This window comes from Cotesia glomerata, linkage group LG5 (assembly GCF_020080835.1).
Source record: "Cotesia glomerata isolate CgM1 linkage group LG5, MPM_Cglom_v2.3, whole genome shotgun sequence".
Taxonomy (NCBI): domain Eukaryota; kingdom Metazoa; phylum Arthropoda; class Insecta; order Hymenoptera; family Braconidae; genus Cotesia; species Cotesia glomerata.
In genome coordinates this window covers 18,007,785-18,031,326 of record NC_058162.1, presented here as the reverse complement: position 1 = coordinate 18,031,326, position 23,542 = coordinate 18,007,785, and the positions used below count along the sequence as shown (strand labels likewise).

The 23,542-nt window shown below is 35.2% G+C and overlaps 1 protein-coding gene across 1 annotated transcript in view; it reads left to right on the top strand.

Moving 5' to 3' along the window:
- Nucleotides 1–23,542, top strand: part of LOC123265791 (calcium-activated potassium channel slowpoke) — a 400,630-nt gene that overhangs the window by 250,682 nt on the left and 126,406 nt on the right. The window contains 4 exon segments of the mRNA XM_044729712.1: nt 3,804–3,854; nt 8,209–8,229; nt 10,071–10,133; nt 11,754–11,786. Of these exon segments, the coding sequence (XP_044585647.1) occupies nt 3,804–3,854; nt 8,209–8,229; nt 10,071–10,133; nt 11,754–11,786 (168 nt within the window).

The following is a 23,542-nucleotide window of genomic DNA, read 5'->3' as shown; positions in this document are numbered from 1 at the left end:
GAAATGATAACCAAGTTTTGCAAATCAAAAAAGAATCAAAGCTTTTTGATGACTCAAAAATTTTTAAGAGGAGCATATTGTTGAGCACGTTGTTTGATTGTTGTATTCTTCGTTCACATCATTGTTGCGTACTACTAATATATATTATTAAAAATAGACACGCTTTCATTTGGTACTATTTGTTATTATGTAGGAATATAAATGTTGCTTAAAGTAAAAATGATTTAATTTCAATTGAACTATTTTTTTGTTATGATCTCAGTGATAAAACAATTGTTGCGTTTAATACTTTTGAGTTTTGTGCAGAAATTCGAAGCTAAAGTTTGAGCTTATTGTAAAATATTTTTATATTATTTAAATAGACTTCTCACAAAAATTAAGGGAGCAAGAAAAAAATCCAAATTTTTGGGAGTTTTTCAGCAGGCTTCGAAAATTCTCCTCTTCCGCACTTTCCCAGACGATCCCCGATTTGTCAATAAGTATATCCTTCTTCCACCAGAGTCACTAACTAAGCGACTTGTTGTACGGATAAATTATGCTTATAGGCATTGTAAAAAAATTTGCCAATTGAAAAAAAATTGTTAAAAAAAAAAAAAAATTTTTTTTTTTATTTTTCGAATTGGTTTTTTTTTTGTTTTTCCTTTATTTCAAATTTACCTAGTCACTGATGCAGAATTGAGAGAAAAATGAAAAAAACTTTTGTTTTTATTTTAAAAAAATTATGACCTTTTCGGAGTAAAACTCTTGCTCTTTCAATTGTTTCAAAAATTCAATCGAGTGGGGAAAAAAAACGGCTGGCTGGAACGAATTGAAACTTTGTAGGGTTTTTGTAGATATATTGAACTGTAAAAGGCACTTAATATTAGTAGTTTCCGCGACATTTTTGATTAGATGCTTGATTTTCCAAAAAACTACGAAAAGCCTTTTTTTAGTTGCTTTTCAAATTCATGTAATGATTTCAAAAAAGCAATAGCCTATCCTTGAAGAGAATTTATTCAAGTTTTCGAAACCCAACTTGAATTTTTTGTGCGATTATTGGTTGCTAAGATATTGATAATCAAAGACAAAATGATTCTTTTCCATTCAAACATCAATATCTCAGCAAGAAATGTTTGTATTGAGGTCTTTAAAAAAACGAATTGAAGCTGAATGAACAAGTTATCCCGTCTATATAGAGGTTAAGTCAAAAAAAAAATCCGTAAACTAAAAAGAAAAACCAAAAAAATTTCGAAATTTTTTTTTTCGGTGGTATTCTTGAGATTACTCGAAAAAAAAATTTTGGAAAAAAATTTTGGAACTCAGATCCTTTTATTAGACACTTGGAGCTACAATTTTCTTTTATTTATTTGCTGTACAACTATTTTTCTTTAAGTTACAAACTGTTGAAAAACCCCCAAAAAATTTGGATTTTTCTCTTGCTTCCTTAATTTTTGTGAGCAGTGTACATAGAAAAAATTTGAACTTTTCAGTCGAAAAGTTCACTTTCTTTCCTTTGATATTAATCAAATCATTTGATGTTTATTACTGTGTGAATACGAATTAACACTTAAAAATTTGCTCAGAGAGTATTAAATATTTTAAGGTAATCGCGCTATGAACATAGTGTCAGAAAATTCTGAATTTCTTATGATATTTAAAAATACTAAAATACCAAGTTTTTAGATTTTTGAATGAAAGAAATAGTTATATTATAGTGAGAAATCGATATTTGATTAAACAATATCCTTATAATTATTCTCAAAAATTGAGACATTCAATTCAATTCAATTTATTTACCAGTATTAACACACGATTTAGTCGTGTCCCATAGAGTTGAGAAATGTCAACGGTGTATGGGACTGGTTACAATATAAAATATAATATATAGGGTATAAATATAAATTTTAAAATATAAAAATTGAACGATATAAAAAATAATAACAAAAAAGTAAATCTAAATATAGGTGAAAATATTTATGTTTATCCCGAGGCAAAAATCCCTTCCTCCCTATACCAGACAGTTAGCTTTTCCCTAATATATTTTTTCTTTCCTGTTAGATTCTTTAAGCTAAGTGGCAACTCATTAAAATATTTGATAGCATTGTAATAGGCATTCTTTTTACTGATTTCTTTATATATCTTAGGTAATGTAATTAATTTGTATCTAGTATTAGACTTATTATTTCTATATAGTATTTTACAATTTTCATAATAATATACAATAGAGGAGATAACAAAATTACTGGTGATATGTGCCGTGTGCGACATCTTGGTTCTGTTTTTTATAGATTTTATTGTAGATCTAAGTAGTTTTAGAGTAGTATCGTTAGCTCCCCCCCCCCCTGCTTATGCAATATCTGTATATACATTTTTTTTTTCAAAATTATTAATAAACTTGTAAAGTACAAAAAAAAATGATGAAAGATTAAAATTAGAGAAGCATATTTAGCGCCTAAGAGAAAAAACAATACCATAAACTATACATTTGCAGTAATTACTTTAATTAGGTTAAAAAGGTTTTGGACTTTTAAACAGATGGCAATACAATAATTTGAAAATTGTTGATTTAAAAAACTTTTATGTTATTACGACTTAGATTGTAGAGGTTCTATTTTACTATTTTTTAAAATTGATTCTTATCATTTAAATATAAAAGAAATTTTTTTATTGCCCAGGGCTTACCTTTTCACATCACTTCATCTCGTCATCTATTAAATGAAACTGTCAGAATGGGGGATTATGATGGACAAAAATGTGGATCCACTATGACAATTTGAGAATGAATGGACTTATTTTCACCCATATCGATTAGTGATGCAATTAGTTTGAATGTAGAAATTCATATCTTACATAATCAAACGTTGAATGACAAATGTTGAGGTTATTTCTTTTTTGTCAAAGAAGCTTTTGCAATACAGTCATTAAAAATAAAAAAAAAAATTTTTCTTCAAACAGTCTGATGGAGATTTTCCTCTTGCTTATAGGTCTTCTCTGGAGGATGATAAGAACTGGTTAGGTCCCAAATCATTTTGTTAGGACCAATTTGCTGTTTTGTATTTTAATTCCACTCAGGTTATGATAAGTCATCGTAATCTTAAGAACGTGAGCAATTTTGGCGATCATTAGAAGAACAAATTTTTGTGCAAGCAATTTGTATACAACAGAATTGGGGGGAAATTTTAACAGAAGATTTCGAAATTTACCTTGCTGTAACATATCAAAACGTATTAGATTGTACTTATTATAAAATAACTTGAAGATATTTAGTAAGTGTTTAAGAAGAAGATCGTTGTCTGAAAGTCAAGATGATTTAATTTTTAAGTACTTTAAGTACTAAATTTCATGTAACATACATGTATTTAAAAATTATATTTTCCTATGGATATCATTTTTTGCAGTAAAATTTTTAACCAGCGAGCAAATAATTTTCTATTTGTGACTCCAAAGATTTTATTCTGTTTAGCAATAACTTTGTTTAAAAGAATAAAGACGTAAACCATTATCTTCAAGTATAATGAATTTTAAATACTATATTGAATAGGATAATAATAATTACATAAAACTAAATGTTTTAACCAGTACAATCAATGCGACTTTACAACGCTGCTATAAGTTACATTTAATATTGTTGATAATTTTATTACTACTAGTGAATATTATCATTAATATAACTATGATTTAGTCATTTATTATGATTTTAACAGTGTTTATAAATCCGCATTGGTTTAAATATACAATTATAAAATATTCGTTGCGATGATAATTGTTGACGAATTTTGTTAAATGCATAAACTAATAGCTGTGATTCTTCTTCCTTCGGGTAGTGGCTACATTCCGGAAAGGCGTACGAGCCGTTCAAATGGTCGGAAGAGCAAGTACGTATCTCACGAGACTAGAAATTGTGTCACGTATTTGTATATTACTGTCACACATACCATTTCGGTGATTCTTCTATGTAAAAGTGAGAGTATTATATTATAAGTAATACTTGGATTTCTTATTATGTGATGTTGTCTCACAAGTGGATTTTATCAAATAATATTGAAGTAGCTTTTGATTTGTTATTCTTTGTATTGTTTTTACATGTCTCATAATACTTATCTCTTGATAAAGATTCTTAAAAATTCATGTCATTCTGTCGGAATTTAATTTGAATATTTTAAATAAACGGTAGGAGAAAACTAGAAAAAAAGTGAAGTTTTTAATTAAAAAAAAAGTTGAAAGCTGAAGTGCCAATTTTGATAAAATACTATTCTACCATTTAAAATTACTGTAGACTATTGATGATTTTTAAGTGAAACTTTTTTGCTAACGGGAGTAAAAATTTCAAGCATTACAAAAACTTGATAGTATCTTGATAACAATTTTTTTCTTCTTGAGCAAGTTTGGCTTTAAATTCTCGATTAAGTACACGGAAAGAAAATTGAAGGAGTTATTACTATTTTACTATTGTAATTTTTACTAAATAAAATATGAACCATGGACTATACTTCTCATTTAGTAATTTTTACGATCTACTATTGTAAATTTTATCCAACAAATAAGACTAGCAAGAGTCTTAAAAAGTCGGATACTATAGAGCAAATTATACAATATGTGTTTGTGAACTTTACAATTCAACTATTGTAAAAATTCACAGTTGGTTTTTTTAAAAGAAATATTAGGGAGGGAGAGAGATAGAAGGTTGGACTAATTGGTACCTGTACAGTAATCGAAAAAAAAAACCGATATTTTCGTGTTATCTGGGAATCGAACCTAGAACCCTGTGTTGGCAGCCAGAGACTCTCTCTCTACGCTATCCGAGGTAAACTAAGAACCATATCATTAAAAATTTACATAAACTCGGAGTCTAGCGCTGTCACGGCCATCACTCACACTAATTGAGAAACATTCCAATTCAACTATTGTAAAATTTGCTATAGTTCTATTGGAAAGATACAGAGGCAGCACTGGAAATTTTCATCTCTTACTTTTTACAATAGTAATATCGTATTTTTTCATGAATAAATAGTATTTTTTCTTCTAAAATATTTGACAATTAATAGTAATAAAAGTATAGTCCAGTTTTACAATAGTTGTATCGTAAATTTTCCCAGAAATTTTTTCCCGTGTAACTGCATCCAAATTCTGAAAATTTTAGCGTAAAAGATTCTGTCAACAGATTCTTGCTCAGGAATTATCGAAAAATTGCTACAGATACTTCTTTAAAATTCTTGAGCAAGAAAATGGCAAGAATGATGATGCTCTCCACTACTTCGCTTTGAAATTCTCTCATAGGAGCAGGGGTCTCCATTGTATGTAACTTATAAATCATAATTGTTGATCAGACTCTTGACAGAATTACAAATGATTGGATGGAAAAATTTATGTATTGATGTTATAATTTTCGTTTGATACTTACTAAATCTATTATTCAAAAGCTACTTTAATGATTTGAACACGGGTAAATACGAATAGCACTCATTATTTCATCGGCCATTAGTTTAAAACTAAACATTTCATCTTAAGGAAGAGTTTAACTGGAATATTTATAATAATTTAAATCTTCATATTTGAGTATTATAATTAATAATTATTAATTATTAATAATTATTAATAATCATTATTTATAAATAATGATACATCACGCTTCTAAGAAGGAAATTGGATCATTACGAAACATATGTGATTTACATTTCTTCTGTAATACGATTTCATTTTTTCATCACACCAATCCAAAAGTTCAATTGTAATGTAAATAATTAATTCAGAACCGTAGTTACATCTTGGCAATAATAATTGTTTGTATTGTCTGTATTCTTAATAGCTATTCAGGAATTGTTATTGCTACAAGTTTTGAAACGTTCAGTTCATAGTAATGCCGAATTATTGTATGTTTCATATCGCTTCTCGCTCATTTTTTTGTCAAGTGATTTTTTGAACTGAGAGTTTTATTCAAACCGGGATAGTTGTTTTTCATTTCTACTTCTAATAGGCCAATAATTAATTTCTATCATCAGGCCACAAAAAAATTTTCTTTATCTTATCTAATAACTCAAATAACTAAAACTTATCAAGCTAATTGTTTGTGTTGCTAGATATATTGAGCGAATTGTCGATACATAATAAAAACATGAACTTTTGATTAAAGTGTGGTGAAAGTTCTAATTTCATTACTGGCAAACTTTCGATTGGTGGCTAATAAACTTCAGGTTCACCGTCAGTTGAAATAAATATTTTTTTATTACTAACAATATTAAATACGTCGTCAATTTTTACATAAAATCTCTTGCTATATCCGCAATTTCATCGAGTCGACGAATATGTAGACAGTTTGTAGTATCATTTAATTAACGCTTTTTTAACATACACAAAGTAGAAGACCCTGTACAAGGTCAAAGATTAATATTCGATGCGATATTCAAATTGTTAATTTTTTTACACAATAAAAAATATTGTGTATTTGTGTTAAATACGATCTGTGTTAAAAATTTTTTAACACAAAAATTGTGTTGATTTTACACAATATTTTCTACTGTTTATAGTTAAATTCTTCCTGAACGATTGTTTTCATTTGTACTGGTTACAAAAGTAATTATTTACAAAACAAAAATCAGACTACCGATGGAGTATTGAATGAAGCGGAAACATTAAGATCGCTCATTACCAAATAATTGAAATACAACAAGTTCGTTGCAACAAATTATGCGTGTGCGTAGTGCTCATTAGTGTATTTGAATTTTTATATGTGATTTGACTCTAATTGTTATAAAAAATAATTTTTAATTGAACATTTCTAGATTTCATATTGGAAAATGTAGTAAATGAAACAAAAATTGTGAAACTACTTTAAATTATAAGTTTTAAAATTAACTATTTGCTCGATTATCATCAAATTGCATTTTTTTTTTATTTTCAAAAAAACTTTTTGATTGTTTTATGTACTACAAATATATTTTACGGTAAAACCGCTATAGGTGTTTATATACAGAAACCAGTTATGATGAATACGACATTGGATAGTTGAATAACGAGTGATGTTTGCATACAAGAGATTCTTTCAAAAAAATTTCATGTCATATTTTATTATACGTAATACATAAAGAGAAATTTCTTTGTAAGTCAAAATCATGAAAATAATTATGTTTTATAAATAAGACAAGTTGCAATAAAAATTTTACAGTAATTTTTTTCCCATAAGTTTTTAAATTTATCCCGTTATAATAAAATTAAAATTAATTGTCTAAATTATAAAAATTTGATTTTGCAACAATTTAAACGATGTAAAAAAGGTAAATTCCTTACCCAAATGCCTTACCTAAATTTTCTAACTATAAAACAGTGAGCCTAGTAATAAATCTGCATGTATAAATTTCAAAATAATATTCATTTAGATACATGCTTCATAACATTTTTCCGAGTACGGTGAGATTAAACTTCCTACATTTATAAAATTAATTAAAAAGAAATTTTGGTTCAACAAGTCATCTAGTAAGATATAAACGCTCATTATTGACCCTAGGAAACATGATCAATATAAGTTTGTTTAATTGTTTAATTGTTGAATTATTCGATAGAAAGAAACCATTATGATTTAGTTTTTGGAACAAGGCTGTTTATCTCAAGTTTGCGAATAAAAGCTAGATTAATTTTTTAGTAATGATTACCACTTTTTGGTAATGATTACCACAGCAATGGTTGGCGTAATCATCATCACTATAGATTTTTTGCTGGATGTATTATAGCACTAATATCAAATTAATATTAATAAACTGAAGACAGGAAAACAAATTTTTAAAATTACTAACTATTGTGATGAACTTGAATAAATTTTTTCTCTTTAGTCAAGATTTTCTATTTAATATCGGTTCACAGTTTTTAAAGTTTCTTAACTACCTAATAGGTCATAAAAAATGCTTAAAGCAATAATAGTGTTATATAATGAACTAATCCGCAAAATATAGTAGAGTATCAATAACTAGTATACTGTCTACCATAAGTATCTGTACTTAATCTGTTCAAAAATAAGAATTATATTCAAATATTTCTTACCAAATTTCTTTTTATGTATTACAAATAAAATAATTATTTTTGTCCTTATACTTCCGTATAAACAAATAATAAAAATTATAAACACACATCATAACATATTATTCATAAGTACAAATGAATAGTTGTAAAAAATTATCATAAACTAACTGTCTATGTGTCTATGTGCCTGAACCTTTCATCTTCCATGTATCTACGTAGGTGAAGACTTCTCGTACTCAAGTAAGTTTCAGCTTGAAGGATACTCATTTGCTCGTATAATCAGATTCATTATTGTCCAATTAAAATAGGCTAGGAAACTATAAATTAACGATTATAATTGCTAATGGTCCATCTAAAAACGCAATATTTATAATAGATAAATAATTCTCAATAACTTATAATAAAGCCATTATAGCATAAGATGCGTATCTTCGACCTTAGATAATAAATACATTTTATATTTTATTTTTTTTTTATGCTATCACACCTTACATTTTAATTACGGTGTACAGCATTACTGTTGGCAAATGTTTTTTTTTTCTAATACAAATTTTGTACGTCTGTGAAAACCACTAGTACAAATATTCATAATTCATTTGATTACATCAACTCAAGAGCTATTCATTCACAAAACAGCTACTTTACAAATTCACATTCGAAATAACAGTTTAAAATAAATTGGTAAATTCGACGCAGAAAAACTTCAATCCTATATCAACTCCACCCGACATCAGCTTCTAAACAACCTTATTTATATTGTAGATTTGATAGATACCAGAAAAGAAGCACAAACAGTACTCTGTTTTTCATTTTTCTTACTTATATACTCTTCTGTCTGTTGCATTCTAAAAAACTAGATAAAGTTATTAGTAATAATAATAATTACTAAATTAATAGAATCTTATTTGCAATTACTATTTCTGATCTGCATGTTTTATTTTTAGTTTTAAACACTTATTTCTATTTAAAAAATATATTATTTTATCTGCAAACAACACGCACACTATATTCGATAATTTAGGGTTCAGAAATTATGTATTTGTAATGTAGATTTACGTGTTTTCGTATTAGTATTTATGACTTACTGTTTAGCTTACAACGATAGGTATTGATGCACGAGTATAATTCAATATTTTTTATTAAGATGAAAGTTAGATTAACCAAATGATTTTGTATATTAAAAATACAACTTTTACTTATATTCACTACCCTAATATTAAAAGAGACACTAAAATTGATTTTGGTTAAAATTACTTTTCATTTTAGTAAAATTTTCTTTGGTTAAGCGCACGGTGCATGAATTAAAAAAAAACTTTTTATCTTTTATTAAAAATTTATTATTGGTTTAAATTAGCACTGAGAGTTTTAGTGTTATTTGAAAAAAAAAACATGTATACAGATACAGTTAAATTCCTCGAAAGTTGACAGGATACATTCGTTTAAGTTGCAAGGATACTCTCCTTCCTTAAATTTTGAATATCAGTAAAACCTGATTGTTATTGCGCACCCAGAGTGTGTATAAAAAAATAAATTCCGATGGTGGGGATAGGAAGAAGTAGCAACTTCAACGAAAGAGCACAACTTTAGAGGACTGACTATTGTTTCAGTGTATTTAACCTAATATATTCTACAGAATATAGAATTAATCAACCCTTCAAATGTTGATGAAATATTATGATTGCTGGAAATCAGAACTTAGATTCTTGAAATTGTTATATTTGAAATTAACTTGATTTGTTTAACTTATTACGGAATGCCTTCTTTCCTGAGAGTATACAAATTTTAATTTTTTGTCGGAACAAAAAGATACTTATATTTTGATTTAATCTATTTTATGCTTCGATCCTCAAGTAAAATTTATTAAATACACTGGAAAGTGAATAAGAATCGATAAATCGGTTAAATACAAATTTGAAAAAATTTTTTTAATTGTATAATTTTTAAAATCATCAACTGGATCTTGTGTACAACTCTAAATGCCATAAAACAAAATAGTCTAGAAAAAAATAAAATTAGGATTTAGTTACGTAATACTTATTTAATTAGATAGGGTAGCTAACATATGTAGTGGTTTGTTACAGACGACCATCATCCTCCCCCCACATTCACTCCGCCAGAACTGCCCAAGATGGTTCACGTGAGAGGTACAGTTACACCTCAGTCAAGTCATGCTACAATCTTGCAAGCTGCACTTCTGTTGCTAATAAATAATTATATGATAAATCAAGACATTTATATAATAATAATAATAATAATAATAATAATAATAAAGGTATTTAATATATATATATATATATATATATATATATATATATATATATATATATATATATATATATATATATATTTGACTCGAAGATCGGTGTTTATTGATAAAGATAGATAGTTATTATTATTATTCTAAGCCGAATACTCCAGATCCAAATTGTTGAAGAATGACTAATTTTTGATTATTACTTCTTCACCATAATATTTTATCGGTATGAGGTCTCAAACCATCAGAGAAAATTTAGGTGAAATTCACAATTAAAATTCGTTAATCGACAATTATTGTTAGAGACAGATGTAATTTTTACTCAGTGTAACTTTTTCAGTGACTGGAAAAATAATTCAGACAGCCCAGACCAGGACTCGAACCTGGATCTTTTGGTTACGCGCCAAATGCTCTACCAAAAGAGACTTACTCAGTGGAACTTAATGGGTAACTGGAAGGTAGTTACGGACAGTGTTTCAGATAGCTTAACTGGTAGAGCATTTGGCGCGTAACCAAAAGATTCAGGTTCGAGTCCTGGTCTGGGCTGTCTGAATTATTTTTTCAGTTACTGAAAAAGTTACACTGAGTAAAAATTACATCTTTCTCTAACAATAATTGTCGATAAACGAATTTTAATTGTGAATTTCACCTAAATTTTCTCTGATGGTATGAAACCTCATACCGATAAAATATTATGGTGAAGAAGTAATAATCAAAATTAGTCATTCTTCAAGAATTTGGATCGGGAGTATTCGGCTTAGAATAATAATAACTATCTATCTTTATCAATAAACACTGATCTTCGAGTCAAATATATATATATATATATATATATATATATATATATATATATATATATATATATATATATATATATATATATATATATTAAATACCTTGAATAATAATAATAATAATAATAATAATAATAATAATAATAATAATAATAATAATATTTACGATTGTTGCCTACTTAATTTTAAATAAAACTTATCAAACTAACTCATATAGCCACTAGACTTCCAATAAAAATTTATGTTTTATCGTCATAAATTATTCGATAAAATTTTGTAATTTTTCTTCTGAATTTATCAGAATAAATTTAGATCTATATTCAATTTTATTTCTACTGTACGAGTAGCTATCAGATTCGTTCATCGTACTTTTTATCCATCTAATCGCATGCTTTCTTCATATTTAATTGTTTTTTCTTATTAATGTGTAATTTTTGATCATCTTTAATGTTTGTTGAATGTAGTGCCGCATTATTAAAATTAATGATTTTAATTATTATTTATAAAAAAAGCGCATCTCTGGCATAAATGCCTGGGATCAGGTATGTGCGCCTGTAAGCATGAGGCTGTACGTTAATGCGCGAATTACGGGGGGAGTAATATGTCACAGTATAAGTGATAAAGCACACTTGATTATCGATTATTTGTGCTAACTTTAATTGATTATATTTGTAATTAGATGATTATCGATTAATTCTGATTTGTTAATTTTGTAGGTGAGATCAGTCGCGATCGAGACGATCCTAACGGTAAGATGATATTTTTATATTTCATTATGATTCTTCATAGCTTATGAATAAAGAGACCATGATTACCCGCGTGGAAAAATATAAATGTCAAACATACATGTGGCATATATTTACACAAAGAAAAATATAACGACATATAGTTTTGACTGTATAAGTCATTATCAATGTCAAAATAAATGTATGCATATATATTGTATATGTACACGTATACAGAGTGTCCCAGAAGTAACAGACGCCATTGTAGCATCTGATAAACAAAATAATTCTGAGACAAAAAGTCCTTAGCCATTTTTTAATCAGACGCATAGATAATTAATTATTAATTAAAATAACGTCCTTTTATGCGTTAGAGAGAGAGAGCACTAGTGTCAAGTCAAGTGCGTTCCAACGAAGACGCTTGCACGTGTGAATGTGTAAGTAAATATGTGTGACTACGTTAGCTATAGAAACTAGTTAGCCATAGAGTTAGTTGTGTCTTTGTTTGGCACATACTTGACTGGACACTGGCGCTCTCTCTCTAACAAATAAAGAGACGTTATTTTTAATTAATAATTAATTATCTATGTGGTTAATTGAAAAATGGCTAAGGACTTTTCGTCTCAGAAGTATTTTTTTCATCAGATGCTACAATGGCGTCCGTGACTTTTGGGACACCCTGTATATTGACATATATGCTTATATAGATAGAAGCATATATTTAACAATATATGTACACAAACATGTACACGTATAAATATGAGGCATTCCTTTTGATTTTCAAAAAAAGATGTCACTTTTTTTTTAATGCCTATAACTTTGTATAGAATGGCCGATTGGTACGTTTTTATAATGTACACATATGTATGTGCATATATATGAACATATATGCGGAAATATATTTCAAAATGTAAGTAAGTATGTATTTATCTCAAAAAAATATAAGTCAAAATGTATTTTTCACACATAAATTTTTCCATGCGGGTAAAGCACTGTTAAAAAACTATATTAATTAATGAGAAACTATCTTTCCAACAAATTTATTTTGAAGAGAACCAGTTGTCTTGATTCAAGAATTTCTTGTTTCGACTTTCGTTATCTTGGTTCGAGAGATCTATATCTTTGATCAAAAGTACATTATCTTCGACCAATACAGTCGAATTTTTAAAGTGAAACTTCTCTATTGACGTATAAAAGAAATTTTATAGCAATGTAAAAAAAAATCGTCACGATTTTCGGTTATACGCTATGTTGTTTTTTTTTAACAAAAGCTTTTTAAAGCTTAGTATAGTGACGTATAGAATAAATCTAGTAAACATTACTAATTTTAAAAACAATAAAAAACATTAGAAAAACGGTTGACTCTAAAGACTATGCCTGCAACTTCCCGCTAATTCCATACTTAAGCGCTCAAAATTACACTTATTACATTTTTGAGCTCTTCGAGCTCAAATATATAATTTTCTTGTTATTTTGAGCTCTCCGGGCTCGAAAGTCGGATAGAAATTAATTAAGACATTATTTTTTGAATTTTCAAACTGCAATTACTTTAGAATGAATAGAACGATTTTCACGCGGTAGGCGGCATTCAACGCAGTTTTTTAAGCCTCATAAAGAATTTTTAAATTGAATTGATCAAACTAGGAATTTCAGAGCAATGCTGACAAAACACTTTTTTCAGTTTTCTTTCGACAACGATAACTCACAAACAAATCAACCGATTTGACCGAACTGGCGGCGATCGACGTGGTTTATTGATGTTAAGAGCTGATTAGTTCTTGGAATCGATCGGTAAAGCCGTTTAAAAGTTATTCCAAAAAAACCACATTCAAAAAAATTTATTTTCGTAGTTTTTTTTTTATATTTCTCAAAATCTACCTGTCCGAATTGAATAACGAATTTTTAGATTAAATAATGGCAGAGTCGAAATAATGTCTACATTTGTGACAATGATGCGATCATAATTGATGAAATACAACAATTATAATAAGAGCAATGATAAAATGAATTAATCATATTACTTGTATGCATGTCTATAATAGTAGAATAGCTTTAATTTAATAAGGAAAAATTTTTAACTTCTCGCTAAGAAAATTGAAAATTTTCAAAAATCGAGAAGTTATTGGTTTTACCCCGTTTTTCGAAAATCGAGTTCTCATCAGATCTTGACGTTTTGAGGTCCTAAGAAGCTTCCCTGAATGTTTTCGTGATGATGTCCGTATGTATGTATTTATGTATGTATGTATGTATGTATGTATGTATGTATGTATGTATGTATGTATGTATGTATGTATGTATGTATGTATGTATGTATGTATGTATGTATGTATGTATGTATGTATGTATGTATGTATGTATGTATGTATGTATGTATGCATGTATGTATGTATGTATGTATGTATGTATGTATGTATGTATGTATGTATGTATGTATGTATGCATGTATGTATGTATGTATGTATGTATGTATTTATGTATGTATGTATGTATGTATGTATGTATGTATGTATGTATGTATGTATGTATGTATGTATGTATGTATGTATGTATGTATGTATGTATGTATGTATGTTTGTATGTATGTATGTATGTATGTATGTATGTATGTATGTATGTATGTATGTATGTATGTATGTATGTATGTATGTATGTATGTATGTATGTATGTATGTATGTATGTATGTATGTATGTATGTATGTATGTATGTATGTATGTATGTATGTATGTATGTATGTATGTATGTATGTATGTATGTATGTATGTATGTATGTATGTATGTATGTATGTATGTATGTATGTATGTATGTATGTATGTATGTATGTATGTATGTATGTATGTATGTATGTATGTATGTATGTATGTATGTATGTATGTATGTATGTATGTATGTTTTTTTTTTTCCCTTAGGGGGGGGGGAATCCTTTTTACGGATTCTAGGCATAGCTGTTTGGCCTGGATATGTGGCGACTCGACGCAGCGTCATACTAAAACTCGACACTAACGCCCCTACCCACTAAACCCTAAACCCCTTTTCCTTCTTTCCTCTAATCCCTCATGGAAACCGCCGTCAGGCATTACTTCGTGAAGGGAGGATCTAGCTACTGCTCTTCCTTCTGGTGGCTAAGGTGTTAACTACCTTCCTTCTATCTTCTGCTATTTGCTCTTTTTCTTTCGGTGGAACGCAAGTCTTTAAGGACTTCTGTTGCAAACGTGTTGGTAGCGTTCCAGACAGCTTCTGATGACAGCATTGCTGCTACTATTGTCTCTGGTTGGATTTTCCTCTTCAGGATATTCTCCAGCTCATCTCGCTGTGGGTAAAAACGTGGGCACTCAAAGAAAACGTGCTCTGCATCTCCATTGACTCCTGAGCAGGACGGGCACTCCGGGGAATCATCATGCTTGAAGCGGTGGAGATACGCCCGGAAACAGCCGTGTCCTGATAACATCTGTGTAAGATAATAGTTGACCTCACCGTGACTCCGGTTCAGCCAAACGTTGATCCTTGGTATGAGACGATGCGTCCACCTACCCTTCACTGTGGCATCCCACTGTAGTTGCCATCTACTTATGCTCCTCTGCCGCTCTTCTGTTCCAAGCTCCTCAGCGCTTAGTGTGGTTGACTTCTTTCGTTGGTAAAGGATCCGTCTTTCCTCAGCTAAGACTCTGAGAGGCAAAGTTCCGGAAATGACACACACTGCTTCCATAGATATTGTGCGGAAGGCACTTGCTACTCTTAAGGCACTCAGACGGTAGACTGGTCCAGCCTTTCTCCATGATTCTTGCTTTTCTAGTGCGTCCGCCCATATAGATATTCCGTAAGTGAGCACTGATGTGACTACAGATGATAATAGTAGTCTTCTGCTCTGCTTTGGGCCTCCAACGTTTGGCATCAGTCGTGCTAAGCTAGCTACCACTGCTGATGCTTTTGCACTCACGTGTTCGACTTGCTGCTTAAAGTTGAGTCGGACATCAAGCATCACTCCCAGATATCGGATATATGGTTGTGATGTGATTTCTTGTTCTCCGACTTTCAGTTTTATGGTCTCTATCACTTTTCTGCTGGTAATAAGCACAGCCTCAGTCTTCTGTTTAGCCAGTTGTAGATTCATTGAATCTATCCACCGGTTAACTTTCTCAAAGGTGATACCGAACATGTGGTTTATCTCATCTAGGTGTTTCGCAACGATTACGACAGCTACATCGTCTGCATATGCAACAAGCTTGACACTTCTTGGAAGAGTCAGTCTCAGCAGGCCATCATACATGACATTCCACAGAAGTGGACCCAGAACAGAACCCTGGGGTACACCTCCGGTAATATCATACTCTTTTGGACCATTGTTCGTGTCGTATCTCAGGATTCTGTCTGTGAAGTAGCTAGCCACTATCCTACGTAGGTATCCTGGTACGTTTTTCTCTTCCAAGGCTTGCATAATGCAGTCCCAGTTGGCGGAGTTGAAGGCATTTTTGATGTCCAGAGTGGCCACCAGGCAGTACTTCTTCGCTCCACCCTTCCATCTGATCCCTTCGATTGCCTCCTTGGCCGTTGCAACAACCAAGTTGATTGCGTCCAGGGTTGATCGTCCTTTCCGGAAACCATACTGGTTATCTGCCAGGAGTGGATCGACAACTGCTTCTATTCTTTGGTGGATTATACGCTCAAGTATCTTACCTGTCGTGTCTAACATACAAAGTGGTCGATAAGATGACGGTTCTTCTGGTGGCTTTTTCCCTTTTGGAAGTAGTACTAGTCGTTGCTGCTTCCACTGACTTCCGAGGGAAAATCCCTTCCTTGAGGCATGTGTCGTAGACGTCCAGGAACAATGATGGCACTGCTTTTATAGTTGTTTTTAAAGCAATATTGGGGACCCCGTCCAATCCCGGCGCTTTATTGTTCCCTACACGATTACAAGCCTCCATCAGTTCTCCCTCCGTGACAGATGGAATGTCATCCATTTCATTCTGCGCTAATAGGTAGTTAAACTTGCTTTGTTCGGGGAACAACGCGTTTACGATCTTCTGTAGGAGTTGAGGACACGTGGGTGATGGCATAAGCTAGTTTTTAAGATGGGTCATGACCGACTTATACGGCCTACCCCACAGATCTCTGTCCACCTCGTCGATGAGCTCCTTCCAGCATTTTCTTTTGCTATCTTTGATGGCTTTGTTCAGGGATCGACGGGCTTTTTTGTACTCTGCGACCAGCTCCGCAGAGTTAAGTCGTCGGTAGCCACGCTGAGTTATTCTTCTCTTCTGATGACACTCTTTACGAAGGGTGCTGATGTGGTCGTTCCACCAGTGAACGGAAGGTCTTGTGTTCATGCCACGTCTACGAGACATACTGGCGTCACAAGCCTGGGTCACTCTTTTCGTCAGGTCCTTGGTCTTCTCTTCTGTGCAGCCCGCGATAATCTGGTCACTATTGAGAGCTACTAACAATGCACTTGGGTCAAGAGTTTTTACCTTCCAACCAATGGTGTTAAGTTACTTTTAGGTCTTCCGGGCTCTGGACGTTTGATATTTCCCAGAGAATCGCGTTGTGGTCGCTGGCTGTGTAGATTTCCATCACCTTCCAGTTGATATTACCTCTGGTGAGGCTGCTACTGATGAAAGTGAGATCTACAATAGAACTTGCGTCTCCTTTGGTGTAGGTTGGTGTATCACCACTGTTGAGCAGTACTACATCTAATGTAGAAAAGGCTTCTAGTAGTTCCTTTCCTCGCGCGTTTGTATACTTGCTGCCCCAGTCTACTGCCCAGGCGTTGAAGTCCCCGGCTATTGCCACTGGGTGGTAATGCTTCGCATCCTCGGTAAGTTGATCCAGAAATGCGGTGAATTCGACAGTAGAGAGGCTAGGTGGTGCGTAACAGCTATAGAAGCGGATGCCCTCTACTGATACTGCTACAAAGCCGGCATTGCTGTTGTCGACTGCAGTTTGGAAAGGGAGCTTGTATGATGCAATCCCAGTTAGCGGAGTTGAAGGCATTTTTTATGTCTAAAGTTGTCACCAGGCAATATTTCTTTGTTCCCCCCTTCCATCTGGTACCGGCGATTGCGTCTTTGGCTATACCGACAACCAGGTTGATCGCGTCCAGGGTTGATCATCCTTTCCGAAATCCGTACTGATTGTCCGCCAAGAGTGGATCGACAACTGCTTCTATCCTTTGGTGGATTATACGTTCTAGTATCTTACCGGCTGTATCCAGCATGCAGAGTGGACGATAAGATGACGGTTCTTCCGGTGGCTTTTTCCCTTTAGGAAGTAGTACCAGCCGTTGTTGTTTCCACTTCCGAGGAAAAATCCCTTCCTTCAAGCAGATGTTGTAGACGTCGAGGAATAACGCTGGCGCTGCTTTAATAGATGTTTTCAAGGCAATATTAGGGATTCCGTCCAATCCCGGTGCTTTATTATTCCCGACGCGGTTACAAGCTTCCATCAGTTCTTCTTTCGTGACAGGTGGAATATCATTCAGTTCGTCCTGTGTCAACAGATAGTTGAAAACGCGCTGTCGTGGAAACAGCGCAGTCACGATCTTCTGTAGGAGTTGAGGACACGTAGGAGACGGCATTGGCTGGTATTTTAAGTTTGCCATGACTACCTTGTAAGGTCTGCCCCACAAGTCTTTGTCCACCTCGTTGATTAGCTCTTTCCAGCAGTTCTTCTTGCTATCCTTGATGGCTTTGTTTAAGTCTCGACGAGCTTTCTTGTATTCTGCGACTAGTTCCGCTGAGTCAGGCCGCCGATAACCACGCTGAGATATTCTTCTTTTCTTGAGACACTCTTTCCGTAGGAAGCTGATGTGTTCGTTCCACCAGTGCACCGAAGGTCTTTGGTTCATGCCCCGTTTACGAGGCATGCAGGTGTCGCAAGCCTGGGTCACTCTCTTCATCAAGTCCTTGGTCATTTCTTCTGCAGATCCAGTAGTAAGCGGTTCACTATTTAGGGCAGCTACTAGAGCACCTGGGTCAAAGGATTTCACCTTCCACCCAACGATGTCAAGTTTCTTAGCCGGTCTTCTAGGATTCTGGTCCTTTGATACTTCCCAGAGAATCGCATTGTGATCGCTGGCCGTGTAGATCTCCATCACCTTCCAGTCGTAGTTTCCTCTGATGAGGCTGCTGCTGACAAAAGTAAGATCCAAAATAGAACTTGCGTCTCCTTTAGTGTACGTCGGCGCATCGCCGCTGTTTAACAATACTACATCTAACGTAGAAAAAGCTTCCAGTAGTTCTTTACCTCGAGCGTTGGTGTGTTTGCTGCCTCATTCCACTGCCCAGGCGTTGAAGTCTCCAGCTATTGCCACTGGGTAGTACTGCTTCGCGTCCTCCGTCAGTCGATCCAGAAAGTCCATGAATTCAACAATAGTGAGGCTAAGTGGTGTGTAGCAGCTGTAAAAGCGGATGCCATCTACCGATGCTGCTACAAAGCCGGCGCTGCCATTGTTAACGACACTCTGGAAGGGGAGCTTGCGACAGGACCATATGACAGCTTTTTTGGTGCAGTCAGTTTCCCATGGTTGGCCGCCGAGGTGTTTATACGGTTCCGATATAAGCACAAGGTCAAGCTTCTGTTCACGTACTGTCTGCATGAGCAAATCATGTGCCGCTTCACAGTGATTGATGTTTAGCTGCAGTATTCTCATTTTCGTTTATCAGTTATCTTCTTGAGTGCCTCTTGGTATACTGGGCATCTGCTTGTGCCGGCATGATGGGCGTTATTCTCTGTACCGGATTGATCCGCACACAGTGCGCATTTAGCAGGCTTATTACATTCGGCGATTTTGTGTCCCTCTTCTCCACATTTAATGCAAAGTTTGGAGCGGTCGACTTTACTTGTGCACTGAACCGCACGGTGTCCAAAATGCCAGCATTTATAACATCGGACTGGTCTTAGTACTGTTCTAATACGACAATTGGTCCAGCCGATCCTAATCTTACCGTGTTCTCCTACCACTTTCTGCGCTACCGTTGCTGCCAGAGTCACCGACGCAATTTGTGTTCTGCTACGTAAGACCTTACGAATTTTAATGGCCTCTACTGTTATACCACAATCGTTTCCAGCTGCCTCTTGTAAAGCTGTTAGAATGTCATCTTTGGTTGTAGTATCATCAATATCGCGAATTTCCAGGTCTTCTTCAGGTCCTGTACTAATGACATTTGCGTCCTCCTTAAGTATTCCCGCGATAGTCTTCTGCAGGTCTTTACCTCTATCACTACTGCCTTTCGACAGCGTGATGAGAATGTTCCCTGTCGCGGTCCTGCGTATCTTCTCGACTGTGTTGCGGACCTGATCTGGGCGAACGTCCGCCTTGATCCGTGTAAGTATTTCAGAATACTTATCTTTGTTCGCTGGACGGATAATAAGTGCCTCCGGTCTCATTGCTGTTCTTCTTGGCTTCTGGTTCGGCTTCGGTGGAGGCACCAGAGGTTTTTCTGGGGACAGTTTCTTGCGCTCCTTCTTCTTGTCCTTTCTGGACTGCACCTTTTCCCAGCCTGGCTTCTTGTTCTGTTCACAAGAGTTTTGTGGAAGATCCTTAACCACTTCCTGCTTCTTGATGGGATGACCAGGTCCAACGTCTTTCAGCTTCTTGGGAGTATGAAAAGCTCCGCCTTCGGGAGAACGAATTTTTCTTTTCAACTTCCTCAGGATGCAGCCGTCTTGGTCAAAGGATTCAGTCTCTGCCGTTGTGATAGTTTTACTTTCTTCTTCAGCGACTGATTCTCCGTCACCTTCGGCTCCAGTGTCCATCGCTTCTTCAACAACCACTTGACTGTTTCTCTCCGATGTAGCACAAGGGGTGCGGTGTAATGATGAGCGCCATTCTTCGTCCAGTTTCTTGAATCTTCCAAGAGCATTGACTACACCGGTTGTCTTGGTCTTTATCTCCTTGTGGATATTGACCTTAGTTTGGACAAACTCTTGCAGCTCAATGGTCAGCTTCTCAAGGCGCTCCAACGCTTGCGTTCTCTTCATGTCAGCGCTTGCTTCAATCGCTGCTTGTTGAGCATGAAGCCCGTTTCTATTCATGTTTGTTTCCTGTAACGTACTCATACTTTTTTGATTTACCAGCGCATCGTACGGAGTGGAGCGGGTTGCCATAACTAGGAACGGGTGTACCCTCGGAGATAGTACTCCTACCCCAGTTCCCTGAGGCCTAGCCGACACTTAGCCAGTCCCGGAATACACGGACGGACTAGACTCGCTCGGAGCGGTGAAGATTCCGATCTTTAACACTCACTGCGTACTTCCTGATCAAGGCCCGAAGTGGCTGGCTCCTGATCCACTGCTGCAACTTTCACCTCGGCAGAGCAAGCTCACATCAGCCGTGGCCTGCATCGTCGGAAACTACGATACAGGTTCCGGACACTCCCAGTGAGTTACAGCAGGAACCAATCGTCTTGCTAGGTCAGTTAGTGTGACCAACCCATTAAAGGGGAGTTTTGTCCACGGGAGCTTATTTTGTTTGGTTATTTTGCTTGGCTCCTACCCGCTGTACCTCATCAACTAAGAGATTAAGTGTCATCCAAGGACAGCGAGCGTTCTCCCATCCGCTCGGGGAGACGCGCCCGGTAGCAGTATCTCTTCTGCCCCGAGTGTATGTATGTATGTATGTATGTATGTATGTATGTATGTATGTATGTATGTATGTATGTATGTATGTATGTATGTATGTATGTATGTATGTATGTATGTATGTATGTATGTATGTATGTATGTATGTATGTATGTATGTATGTATGTATGTATGTATGTATGTATGTATGTATGTATGTATGTTCCCTTTTAGGGGGGGGAATCCTTTTTACGGATTCTAGGCATAGCTGTTTGGCCTGGATATGTGGCGACTCGACGCAGCGTCATACTAACTCGACACTAACGCCCCTACCCACTAAACCCTAAACCCCTTTTCCTTCTTTCCTCTAATCCCTCATGGAAACCGCCGTCAGGCATTACTTCGTGAAGGGAGGATCTAGCTACTGCTCTTCCTTCTGGTGGCTAAGGTGTTAACTATCTTCCTTCTATCTTCTGCTATTTGCTCTTTTTCTTTCGGTGGAACGCAAGTCTTTAAGGACTTCTGTTGCAAACGTGTTGGTAGCGTTCCAGGCAGCTTCTGATGACAACATTGCTTCTACTAGTGAATCTGGTTGCATTCTCTGGTTCAGGATCCTCTCCAGTTCTTCACGCTGTGGATCGAAACGAGGACATACAAAGAAGACGTGCCCCGCGTCTTCAGCAGCTCCTGGGCAGGACGGGCACTCCGAAGAGTCATCGTGCTTAAAGCGGTATAGATACTCTCGAAAACACCCATGTCCCGACAACATCTGCGTAAGATAGTAATTGACCTCACCGTGATTCCGGTTAAGCCAAATGTCGACCCGAGGTATGAGACGGTGCGTCCACCTACCCTTCTCTGCAGCATCCCATTGTAGTTGCCATCGGCCTATGCTCTTCTGCCGTTCTTCAATTCTAAGTTCTTCCGGGCTCAGTGCAGTTGACCTTTTTCGTTGGTAAAGGGCCCGTCTTTCCTCTGCTAGAACTCTAAGAGGTAGGGTTCCAGCAATGACGCACACTGCTTCTTCTGATATAGTGCGGAAGGCACTAGCTACTCGTAGGGCACTCAGTCGGTATATTGGTCCAGCTTTTCTCCATGATTCTTGGGTTTCCAGTGCATCAGCCCAAATGGATATTCCGTGAGTGAGCACTGATGTGACTACTGATGACAATAGTAGCCTCCTGCTCTGCATTGGGCCTCCGATGTTAGGCATCAGCCGTGCGAGACTAGCCCTCACTACTGACGCTTTGGCACTGACATGTTCCACCTGCTGTTTGAAGTTGAGTCGTGCATCCAGCATCACTCCCAGATAACGGATAAATGGTTGTGATGTGATTTCTCGGTCACCGACATTAATCTTAATTGTTTCAACTTCATTTTGGCTGGTAATAAGCACTGCTTCGGTCTTCTGCTTGGCCAGTTGTAGGTTCACTGTATCCATCCACTGGTTGATCTTCTCAAAAGTGATGTCAAACAGATGTTGAATCTCGTCGAGGTGTTTGGCGACGATCACTGCGGCAACATCATCCGCATACGCTACCAGTTTGACACATCTTGGAAGCTTCAGTCTCAGGAGCCCGTCATACATGATATTCCACAGAAGTGGACCAAGAACAGAGCCCTGTGGCACACCACCGGTTATATCATACTCTTTTGGACCATTCTTTGTATCGTATTTCAGCACTCTATCTGTGAAATAGCTAATCACTAGTCTGCGAAGATATGCTGGCACGTTCTTCTCGTCGAGAGCTTGCATGATGCAGTCCCAATTAGCGGAATTGAAAGCATTTTTGATGTCCAAGGCAGCCACCAGGCAGTACTTCTTCGTTCCACCCTTCCATCTAGTTCCTGCGATTGCCTCTTTGGCCGTATTAACAACCAGGTTGATCGCGTCCAGGGTTGATCGTCCTTTCCGGAATCCATACTGGTTGTCTGCCAAGAGTGGGTCGACTACTGCATCTATTCGCTGATGGATGATACGCTCAAATATCTTACCCGCCGTATCTAGCATGCAGAGTGGTCGGTAAGATGATGGTTCTTCTGGCGGTTTCTTTCTTTTAGGTAAAAGTACTAACCGTTGCTGTTTCCACTTACGAGGAAAAGTCCCCTCCCTGAGGCATGCGTTGTAAGCGTCTAGAAATAATGTTGGTGCTGCCTTTATGATGGTTTTCAAGGCTATATTAGGGATTCCGTCCAATCCCGGCGCTTTATTATTTCCTACCCG